General features: G+C 37.0%; 1 protein-coding gene across 3 annotated transcripts in view; it reads left to right on the top strand.

Moving 5' to 3' along the window:
- Positions 1–7,888, top strand: part of GYPC (glycophorin C (Gerbich blood group)) — a 35,051-nt gene extending 27,163 nt beyond the window's left edge. Inside the window, exons 3-4 of one of the 3 annotated variants that reach the window (XR_014586090.1) lie at positions 1,955–2,245; positions 5,130–7,888. Coding sequence is in view for 1 of the 3 variants with exons in the window: in XM_083841977.1 (XP_083698103.1) it covers positions 1,955–2,151 (197 nt within the window). In the remaining 2 variants the exon portion in view is untranslated. Of the gene's footprint in view, positions 1–1,954 lie in introns of all 3 variants that reach the window. The other 2 variants (XR_014586091.1, XM_083841977.1) reach the window with 2 other exon arrangements.
- The last annotated feature ends 4,490 nt before the right edge of the window (positions 7,889–12,378 follow it).

Genomic DNA, 12,378 nt, shown 5'->3' with positions numbered 1-12,378 from the left:
AGGTTCTGTTATATTTCCCTCAGGTCCCATCTCCTGTAACTTTAATTTCAGCTTTCTATGAACAAGTAGCAGGTAAATTGATTTGTACTTAGTCCCCTAGGCTTATTAATATTGTGCTATATCTAAAGCCTATTAAAGCCTCTTGTGTCAAGGGATACCAGTGAGGTCCTAAAAACTGATGAAGCCCCCAGTGCAACTAAGATATTATTGTAAACCTAAAGTTCTCTGTATGAGCAATTTAATTTCTGCTAGCAATAACTTCACTTTCCAGAATCAGGCACCATAAAATCTGTGGGATAGCATTGCAAGCATATTTTTTAAGATAGAGTTATCATTTCTGTTCACATTGCCAATGTTCTGTTCGGTCCCCCATCTTCACGTCAATAGAGTATCCAAACTTGGTTACTTATGCTGATAAATCCAAAGCTTTGGAGATACCTGCTGCTGACACATATCTTGAACACGGGGGGAAAGAAGGGATGCACTCTCTACACACCCTTCATTGTCACTGCAGAATAGCAGGCCTTTCCAGGGAGTGATTCATCTGTCCAAACACAGACATTTGTTTCTAGAACACCAGACCCTCCGGTCTACTGACTGTACAAGAAGCCCAAGAGGACTAACTTAGTTGGAGCCTCCTGTACTGTAGATGCCTACAGTTAATCAGATGAAATCCTACCTATTGCATCCTCACAGCAGCTTCACACTCTCACATAAAAACACATACTTTTTTTTGTTTGTTTGTTTGTTTTCTTTTTCCCTAGGATTATCCTATTCTGGTGCTTCTTATTGTGTATTTCTTTAATATTTGGTTTACTTCTTTAATCCCCTGGTCCTGGAGTCACATGAACATAGAATCAGCTCGGTATTGTGTACTTATATAGAATTACAGCTAAAGAGCTTAGAAGCACATCCAAGTGGTATCTAAAAAGTGTTTAAAAAAAAAAAAAAGAGAGAGAGAGAGAGAAGAAAAAAAATGTAAAATGCATAGAAGTTCAATAAATCAGCTTCATAATACTTTATTTATCTTTTGGATTCTTAAATGATCAATTTGATCTGAGAGGAAGGGTATAGACATTGTACTTTTTTAGCTATGGACTTATCAGTGGTGCCTCTTTTTCTGGACTTCCACCTTTCTTTATAGAAAAGGAAAAAAAAAAAAAAGGAAGGACTCTGGGAAGAGAGGACATGAAGTGTTCTCCTAGTACACAATCATCCCTGGAGAATTACTTCCCTTCACTAGGAGTGCTTCCATTCACAGTTTAGTCCTATGCACATTTAGGTTGCCTATGGAAATTTTTGTCTAGTCAACACACGGCTAGTGATTAGTTTTAGTCTGGGAGACAGAGAAGTTCTACCCATAACCCCTTCCTCCTCCCAGGTGTCAATTCCACATTCATTACAATACAGCTTTCTTAATTAGAGCACAGCATGAGATGGCAGCTCCCAGGTATAAAGCAGTACTGCAGGCATATGGCTCCTGCTACTTGTTGAATGTCTCCTAAGAAATATTCAGTGGCCTTTATTCCTCCTGAAATTGAATACACTCAGTGGGGCAGGGTCAGATTTCCTGCAAACTACCCAGGATATATGGTACCATAAAGATGAAAGAAACATATTGGTTTTGCTTTAGGTTGTCATATTTCTTCTCATTGTGGAATGAACTGTGTAGTTCCAGTGAATTCAAGCAAATCAAGCCACTGATTTTGAAAGAAAGCTAGCAAGAGTTTGATCTGCATTTCTGCAGTATGTATACCCCATCTTGCTTTTGGCAGTGTCAGCTCATCAGTTTGTTTCATCTGTAATCCGTTCTGACCCTAGCCATTACAACATGTGAATATTTTGTGATACATAGACTTTTGCCTATCAAGTAACTGAATTTGTGATGCCTGGCTGCAATATGCTGCTTGTATTTTATTACTGACAATGCATTTAACTGGTACCTTTCTTCTAGGTGTGATTGCTGCAGTGGTATTTGTCCTCATTTGCCTACTGGTTGTGATGGTCCGGTACATGTACAGGCATAAGGGCACCTACCACACCAATGAGGCAAAAGGAACTGAGTTTGCTGAAAGTGCTGATGCTGCTTTGAAAAATGACCCTGCTCTCCAGGAAGCTGTGGATGAGAGTAAAAAGGAATATTTCATCTGAGAGGCAAGGATTTCCATGGAGACTTCCCGAAGGGAATCAATCAGAAATACTACATCAACAGAAGTGCTAAGAGATGGATAATATGAGGATACAGGCAAGCATCCTAATTGAAAAGTATCTCTTTATTTTGTCACTAGGTTGTTTCTTTTTCTCTGCCCGTGAAGAGCTAAATGCCAGATACTTGCCTGTTGATTTTATTAGCAACACAGCTGGTCACAGTTGAAATCAATATCAGATAAGAAGAAACAAAATCTCAGTATGAGTGATACACCAAAACCAGATAACGATAGCAAATGTCAAGCCTTGACATTTGGTGAAAATAGCAGATGCCAATGGAAAACATCCTCTTGGAGTTAATGATGCATCCTATGCTGATATTATACAGAACTACCTGAAATTGAATTTCAAATGGTCACAGAAAAAACATTAAACTAGATAAAGCTGAGGTAGCTGGAACAAATAAGCTTTGTTGCCCAGATATCTCCCCCTTCCTCTTAAAAGTGCAATTTTATTGGCACAGGGGAGTTTGTTTGTTGGGAATTTAGATTGGGACTTTTCTTTTTTGAATTTTTAGAATTTTAAATACATAAAAGTCAAAGAGACTTCAAAGAAACAAAACTGTTGAAAACCATGGAAAATGTAAGAATGAAGGATTTATTTCTAACTTGCTCTGCATGGCAGCTTGAGAACTGCAAAATGTTGGAATTTACACTGTAGAATATAATAGTCAGTAGACTTGCAAATATAATTCCAATTAGTTGGTAGGTTCCCTGCATGCATGCATAGATAGATGGGTATTAAAAGGTAAAGCATCTTGGTTTGAGCAGGCCTTTTGAAACAGTGGAGCTCAGCTAGATTTTTTTCAAGTAAGATATTTTTGCCCAAGTATTTATTTATTTATTTTGCATTGGAAAATTCTCTCAGACACCCGCTTGCAAGATTTTGGATTTCTGCAAGAAGAGGAATTCAGTTCTGGTGCATATACTGATAAATCTTTTGTAAATGCAACCATGAGACTGTCACTAAAAAGAAGCTTGTTCATCTGAATGCCACTGGCTTGTATTGATGTCTCCATCTGTATCGACTCGGTATATCCTTTGCATTGTCCTAGATAAGAGAGTTACATTGACCATCAATGCTTTAATATAAATAAATAAATAGATTAGTCACAGTGGTTCACATGAAAAAATCTTATTCCTTGCCTAAAAATCAATGGTGATGAGTTTCTTTAACCCAGTAAGCTAGCTTCCTAATTGAAGTCCACAATTAGCTCCGGAAATAGGATAATTGTTTTCTGCACCTGCTCATCCCCAGCTGCAATGGTGCCCTGGACTACTGAAAATAGAGGGGAAGAAATACAAGATAACAAATAAGGCACTGATGAGCTCTGCTCAACTCAATATGTTTTTTCCTGTGTTTCGATCTATATATATATAATCGTGTGTGTATATATATATATATATACACACACACACACACACACATATAAAGTCTTCTACTACTGCTTTCAAGACACACTCGTGGTCACTTCTTGGCACCAAAGCTTGAAAGCTCCTGGACTCCAGCATACATTATCGATGTTGGCCACAAAAATGTTATAGTGAAAAGACATCAGCACAAGAAAAGACTGTGATGACCCACGTGGAGAACTGGAATATTTTCACCTTTTCAATCAAAAATGCAGTCTTTCCTCAGTACCTGAAGTAGATGGATTTTGAATTATTCTTAAAATACCAATACCTTAGATCTTGAATCATGAATCTCCATGTGTTTGCATTTTAACCAAAGAATATCAAAATCCTGCCAAATTTACTAAATGCTTAAGATATTTTTTCATAACATACTGTTGCATAGCCACATTCTATTCTGTGGCTAGTGCAGTACAACATGCATGCAATCCAGCACTAGCAGAGCTCAAATATGACTGTTTTCTTCTAGGATACGTTACTATTTTAATCTTTTTACGGCTTTTGAAAAAGGAATCTGTTTTTATTTTTCTGGGACAAGTGTTGGAGAAATTAACTAATCTTAGCTGTAAGACTGAGTTTGTAAAACTGAAGATTCCTGACCCTCCAGCTCAATAAGAACGTAAGTATTGCCTCTGAGGAGACGGTAAATAGGGTGACTTGAGCTCTGCTGCACCTCTCACACAAGCCATGGGAACACCAAAAATCTTTCTTCAAGTGCTATCAGGACCTATAAAAGACTGCCAACCTTTCATCACCTTCTGTACACTTTCGTCTACCCAGAACTGCCTGATGTAGGTTTGGCTGTTGAAGGAAATTGACTTTAGAGCAAGGGGTGAGGGTCATGAGGAATAAATTCCAGCTTCCCTCCCCAATCATGAAATTCTGTTTTGTATTTTTCTTTTTTTGTTGTTTTTTTTTGTTTGTTTGTTTGTTTGTTTGTTTGCAACTTGATCCTGCTGCTTCTAATTAGACAACTGTGACATACCTGTTTCAACATGGGAAAACCTGAATTAGTGTCTCTTTTGGTGGAAGGTTGAGTCTTTTAATTATGAAGTGGATTGAGCCAGACTGTTAACTGCACACATTTGAACTACAGGAGTCAGATTTTCTGGTGATACAACATGAATTGAGCAGAGCTCAGCCAATTCTTACCAGTTCAGTCAACACCAGACTTTTCTGTCATTGCTTTCCCTAACTGAATGCAACTACTGGTCTTTGACTATATCCCTTCTTAGTAGCTTAATTAAATCTCTTTATCCTACTTTCCCTATTCATCCATGCTAACAAACTGTACAGGAACAGCTTCTCTATCAGTAATGAACCACTTTGAATGTTTGCAGAGCAGTGACTCTGGCAAGAGCTACAGTTTCAGCTAGTTTATTTTTTTTATAGTGTCCTTTTGGGTTCCAGAACTTTGTGTATTTAGAAATGACTCAAGCATGCTGAACAGAGAGAAGATATGTTTTTTTGGCAATTTTCTGTTTATTTGTATGTGTGGTTTTTTTTCAGGACAAACTTTTCTTTGTAATGAAGAAAGCCCATGACATCTGAATGACTGGCAGAACTCTAATGGCTTCATCCTGCTATTTTTTTTTACACATACAATAACTCTACTGTCTTGAGTCATTCAATTTAGTTGTAAAAAGAGTGCATTACAAACTTCCTATTGCTTTTAGAACTAATAATTAGTAAAACATCCTTCTGCAAGAAACATGCTGTTCTAAAGCAAATACTATGTACAACATCAAGATGTCTCGGTTGGCAGCCGTATCTTTTCATAAGCCTTTATCAATTGATTTTAACAATTTGCTTCCTGAATAGGAGAAGTAAGGAAACAGGCTCCTCTTCTGCTGAGGGTCCAGTTGTCCTGCGACTCTCTGGTGCCACATTTCCCCAACCATGCCTCCAATTCCCACATGCAGTCACCCAGGCTCCCAGCAAGATCCCCCTTGATTTCCCCATGGCATCCCTACGACTGGCCATTTACTTGCTTATTCATTTATTTTTATCACTGAGGATGCTATGTCTGCCTCTGATGGCTAAGAGCCAATTTTCACAAAAGTTTTAACTTTAGACTTCCCACCCAGTGTCAAGTTTGATCAAACCTGCCCAACCTGGTCTGAGATTGATTTACAAAGTTTACATTTGACACATTTTTCACAGAAAAGGGGTCTAAAACTAGTACTGCAAACTCTGGTTAGTTATTTAAATTGAATGCTCTAAACCTTCAGCGTTCACTAAACAAGGGATCAGGATGATGATTCCTGAAGCAGGAATTTTGTCCTGATTCCTTAATTCTTCGTGAAAACTTCTGGAATCCCACCGAGCACTGAAAGCTACAGCCCATGTTTAGAAATACAAATCATTTTTCAATAATATCCAAGAAAACCATGCATGAAAAAGAACAGTATTTTTTGGAAGAGACAGAATAAATATGATCTTACAGGAATACACATTTTCTAAAGATATATGGAAATGACAAAAGTTAAACATAATATTTCCGGTGACATTGGTGAGTTTTAAGAGTGGATCCATGGAGTTTCCAAATTCTCTCACTGAAAAAATAAATAAATAAAATATTTCTAGCAAAGAGAAATGAATCTCTTTTTAAACTGTCTCTTGTCAACATTACATAAACGTTAAAAAAAAAAAAATGAACTTAGCTTCCCATATTTTATATTCTCCTGTCCTGCCTTAACATCTGGAACTGAATTTCTTGTAATTTTGTAGAATACTTGAATCCTCCCCTGCACAAAAACAACTGCTTATTAGTGTCAGCACCTGTAGCTCAGCAGAGTAAGTCTATCCAAAAGCAGTTAGTCCCAACCAGGTATCTGGCTACCATTTATTGGACCTGGTACACATTTTTTTCTTAGGCATGGCCACTGTCATTCCAGGTTTCCCTGGGGCCAAAGTGCCATTGCACATTAATGCAGTCTTGCAGAGGATTTAAACATTTTTCTTCTTTTTAGAACAAAAGGACCAAATCACTTTGTGAGTCTATTAAAAATAATACCATAGGATTTCCCCAGAAACGTCAACATGGATTTTTCTTTTAAATCAAATCTAGAAATCATTGGAAGAACACCACAAAGGGAAAATAAAAAGGACTGTTCTCATTCAGCAGTGAATGCAGAAAAAATGCTGTAACATTTATAGCAGAAGGATAAGTAGGATAGCATTGTAAGCCACAGCCTACGAGGATTCCTTACAGAGTACAGGAAATGCTGATACAAGATGTAAATTAGTAAAAAGATACAGAGTGGGAGAAGATAACTAGATGCCAATAAAGATGGAGAGCAGGTTTTTTTTTAATCAAACAAAATAGATAGTGCTCTTTGAAAAAATCAAAGTGCGTTTGTTGAAGGTAAATGCTGACAACAAATTTCTTTGAATTATATGAGGTGTTTGAATTCCTTGCATGTGCCAGTCCAATCAAAAAATGTTAGAAAATAAACACCAAAAGAGCACCCTTATTAAATATATTAAGAGCTGTTTATTGCATTTTCTAAAATCTCTCAGTTCTTCACATAAGAAGGCTTTGTGTGCTTTGAAAATGCAGAAGCTTCACAGCAGCAGTTCATAAAAGACAGAACACTAAAGAACCCCTGAACCAGCAAGGAACACATATTTAATGTCTGGAAATTCAGGTAGTTAATAAAGGAAACTAATGATATCAAAGAAAAATTTAAATAGTGAGTAAAAATTCCAACCGTATTACAAAGAAATTAAATGTTTATGGTAGTAGAGGTCTTTCTCTAGTTCAAGATATTGTCAGTGACTGGAAATATGTAATCATTATTCTATGCGATGGTTCCCTGTATGGTTGGGATAAAATTCCACTGAATTCAACAAAACAAGAATTTCACTGACTATATTTATTCTTCTTGCAAGAAAACTGTATTCCCACCCACGTCAGAAAGAAACACTCTAAGTTAAGGTAGAAATCTTTAAAAGAGCTGATCTTTCAGTATAATCTCATTTTTTTACATCATTTTTCTGTTGTTTCAATCTGTACATATGGTTGAAAGAATCTGATATATTGTATTAAAGTCTATTTGAATTACAGCATTGCTATGACAAGAAGAGCAGATACAGTATTCAAAGCTTACTGCTGATTGTATGTTAAAGCTGACTATAATGTTTGTATTTTTCAAAGCTATTAATACGCGGCTGGTGTAAATTACTTTGAACCGAAAAAAAAAAAGGCAAAAATATAAATAAATAAATAACTTTATAATTAAAGTTGTAATTTTCAGCATTTAAAAGACTGTTCTCATACTTTCGTTTGCTTTTAAAATATCATGAACTTTTAGAATCACCAGTTATATTGTTTACCTAAGAACGTAGATCAAAAAGGGTAAGTAGGCCAGAATTTTTCTTAATAGCGCATGCAAACTCTAAAAGATATACTGCTAGTGTTTGCAATAAAAAAGCAACAGAAGCTTTTGATAGATACAGGAAGCAGTCAAACTTCAAATAAGGAATCAAACAATTACTTTCTCTGAAGGAACACTGCCCCATGGATGTCAATGTGGATCTGTATGCTGGTTTGTTATCTAAGGCACGGTGTTTTTAAAAATTCTAGGCAGGCTCATAAACATTTAATTAATATTTACTGATGGATGGCCTGCCTTCCTCCCAGCTGCTACTGCCAAGTGCAAACACTTTTGTTTTGTTCTTCATGCTTTCCATACAACTTCTGTTTTAACTTAGTATGTCCCCAGTTAAAGAACTATGGCTACGCCTCGTGTAATGTTTATTGTTATTTTGCTTTTGCCCCCTTTTTTTGCAAAGATCATTGCTGATGGTAGGAAAAATAAAATATATATATATTAATAAAAAAAAAAACAAACAGTGGCTCTTAAGCAATATGCTATTGGGTCAAATGATGTCTCAAAATGGTTACATCTTGCAGGGTACCAGAAAGATAGTGGATCATATAAGTTTTAATATCTATAAGCAAAGAAGTTGAGGTAAGAACAGTTCTTCTTTTGGACCTTTCATGTGCCACAGGACTTTGATGTGTAGGACTGCTAGGAGGCCAGCAGTAGCTGAAAGGTTCATTAGCAGTGTTCTTGCTGGGATGACAAGCAGGGGGTAGGAGTACTGAAGAACACCCACTGGATCCTCCATGATTAGCCAGCGCATATGATATTTTGACCTTGACTTCCTGACACATCTAACAGTGAGATTCAATGTTATTGGAGGTGCTTCAGCAACCCAAATCTGTGATGGCTTGTACTGTTAACAGCAGCAGCACATGGTATGTTTTTCCATGGAGACTGGCCATTGGCTGTTCGCCAAGAAATAATGAAAGTGTGTTGGGACAAAATTCTCCCTTTATGGTTGATCAGTATTTCACAAGCTTACCGCAGAAACAAAGAGCTGAGTAAAGAAAAAAATAACAAAAAAGGAAACCATGTGAAAATAAGTGTTCAGCAGTACATGCCATCACATAGTGGCATTCAACACACATGTATGATTTCCTTCAAATCTCTTCAATCATCTATGCTGAACCTAGAGTTGGTACTGAATATTCTGACTACAACAAGAAAGAAAAGGATCCAGACCTTGCTGTAATCAACCTGTTTCCCCGCAAAGATTTTAATTAATATTTCTATTTCAGCTTAAAAAAAAAAAAAAAAAAAAAGCGCTTGACACCCAACTTTCTGCAGTTAGTCTTGCTAAGGCTGCACAAAGAGAGGTTTTCTAATTTTTGATGTTTGGCTAATGACCAGGAAGACTTGAGTGGTGACTCAGTCTACAGTATCTTGGAAAAAAAGTATCTAATCTCCCAGGAGGATTGCTAGCAGATTTACTTGAAAGCTCTTCTCTCTGTGACATATGGATATGCTGGTAAAATGCAACTCAACACCACATTCTCAGTTACTGAGAACAATCATCTTTATCCATTCTAACACCTAATAGAGTGATCAATAGTATTTTAATAAAGCCTGCTGTAAATCATATTTAATTCAAATAAGATTTTATATTGTATTTCAATTAAATTACACTTTCTGCCATTCTTTAGTGTCAATTTCTTCTTTCCTTTCCATTCATAAAATTTGTTCCATGAAAGTATGTGTGACTCTCAAGGCTCCCCATACCTTTTCTAATATTGCTGTAATGTTATGCATAAATAGAACCTTGTGCTCAAAACTTCTATAGCACTGAAATATCTCCATTCCCTTCTGTTCAATAGCAGCACAGCTTAGCTGCCAGAACAGAAGTGGAAGAATCAGAGAGATTATTACATCTCGCAGCTTTCTGGTGAAGGGATAAAGATCATCATTCCATGAAGGGAGCTCAGGACTCTCTCAGTCTTTCTTTTTGCATGACATGAGTGATGCTTCTGACACCAGGACGTAAGAAAGCAGAATGAAAAATGAAAGGTATGGCACAGAATCAGGAACAAGATGATTCCCCTGAACAGCAAGGTGCTGAACACATGCCAAAAGTTAAGCCACAAGAATCAGTCATAGAGACTTCTGCCCAGCTCCCAAAGAATTATTTTTCTTAGTCTTCTCATTCAATATCTCTCCTCCCTTCTTCCCCCCAAAACCCATCTGGCAGCTGTGTTTAAGTTTAACCAGATCTCTCATCTCTGAAGCTCTACTGACTGCAATGAAAAATGAATTATAGGCCCAAGTAGCAGAGCAAATAGTTCAGGATCAGATTACTTTAAACCTTATCTGACCTACTGTTCTGTGTACTCACTGTCCCACTCAGAGGTATAAGTTACACGGGTTTTTAAAACCTGTCCCAATTTTTTCATTTTGCCCCATCCCTCCAGTCTAGTTTTTGTCCTCTCATGCTGTAGGATCAGAAAGTTTCTGATTACATTCTGGCTGATCTGTTCAGACATCTAGTTCTGAGGAGAGTGAGGGGATTATTGATGCTTTATTTGTCTCTCAAAATCAAAAACTATAACTTACTAAAACAGTTTGTCAAACCCACACAAATACTGGTGTTTCACTAAAGAAGGTAATGACATAGTCCTGAAACGAAGGTCACAGTCCCGAAATAAGTCAGCCTCCCTACCCAAAGTAGGGGGACACCAAAGGTGTAAAAGAAAACTTTACTAGAATATTGTTCAGGCATGGACCAAACAATAAGTTTTCTATAAAACAATTTCTTGGCCAAAGTAGAATTATTTTTGAAAAAAGAAAAAAAAAAACACTCTTAACTCCTCATAATCGTCTCCTCCCTGTAATGAAGAGTACATAAACATTCAGTCTGAGGAAAAAGTAGTTTAAGTATAAGTGAATATGAGGTCATTATTCCCTAGGACAACTTATCTTCCAACAGTTCTGCTCTGTATGGTAAAACTTTCACAAACTAATATTTTTGTTTCATTTTCGCTCTGCTGTATCATTTGTGGAATGTGTTTGTGTCATTTTATCTAATAATCATTCTTCTTGTGCAGTGTCTTCTCAGGTCTTGCCCTCTCGCTTTACATGTAGTGGGTTAAGGCAGAGCTGAGAAAATATATATAATCATTCATTTCCCTTCCTTTCCTAGCTATGAGTACAGGCAGGAGTTCACATCTTCCAGGGCTCTGTTTCATTTTATTGGTATTATTATGGAAAATTAAACTTCTGAGAAAATGCCATACAGTTTCTTAAAATTATGTATTTAATATATATATATTTGTAGTCACTACTGAGAGTAGCTGCAAGAGCATATCTTTTTTATCTGGTAACTATCTGGAGACATTTTCCAGTATTGGCTTTTCCACACGGTTGCTGTGAGTGCAAGTTTAAGACTGTATTTCTTAAGTCCTTCTAAGCTTTCAAGCAATATTCTTCCAGAAAGCTTGAGAAAATTACAGCATCATCTTTCAGAGCAAGGCTGCATAAGGATGGATTAGGATCATGGCACATTCTGTTGCTACTAGTAGCTTTCTGGGATTTTCATTTCATTTGAGTTGGCAGTCAAAGCTGACTTCAGATTTCCTTTCGGATTTCCTCTCTAAGGTCTGTTCTGTAGAATCATAGAGTCATAGAATGCTTTGGGTTGAAAGTGACCTTAAAGATCATCTAGTTCCACCCACCCTGCCATGGGCAGGGAGACCTTCTAGTAGACCAGGCTGCTCAAAGCCCCATTTAACTTGAAGAAGAAGAAGACCAGAAAACTCTTTGGATTGTGCAAATAAGCCAAAAGCTTCACCTATCTCAGGTATAGCTCAATTATTCCTAACAATAATATTTAGTGATTTAATGTCTTCCACAAAGGTGAAGACCTTCTACAGTTATACATGCTGTTACCTTAAAAGCCACTGGTCATAAAGAGAACTGAATTTGACTGAGTTTGACCACTTGACTGAGAACTGACTTTGACCACTAGGGCTAAAAGCAGAAACTTCTTCAAGTTTAGCTAAGCAATTAAAAGCTTCTAGCTGAGACTGGTGCCCCTCAGATCCCTAGTGTGTCAGAAACACTTAATACATGGAAAGTGTATTGGTGCATGCATTGGGATAGCATATAAAAAATGCAAGTGTCTTCCTGCAAGCCTCTATTTACCACAGCACGATATGTAATCAGCTAGCATGCCTTTTCAATAACGTATACCAAATATAAATTTTAGTACTCTCTGCCCCAACAAGAAGTTGGCATGATTGTCATCATTGGCATGATGACATTTTCTCCCATTGCAGCTAGCAAATAATTTCTGATGAGGCTTCCTTCAACTGTGCAGTATCTTATAGACAATGCAGAAGCACCACAAGCCTTCTGTGAGTTAAGGAGCAGAAAAA

The sequence above is a fragment of the Anser anser genome, assembly GCF_964211835.1.
Source record: "Anser anser genome assembly, chromosome: 6".
NCBI lineage: Eukaryota > Metazoa > Chordata > Aves > Anseriformes > Anatidae > Anser > Anser anser.
Note: the sequence above shows the minus strand (reverse complement) of the source record. Positions and strands in the feature narration are given on the sequence as shown.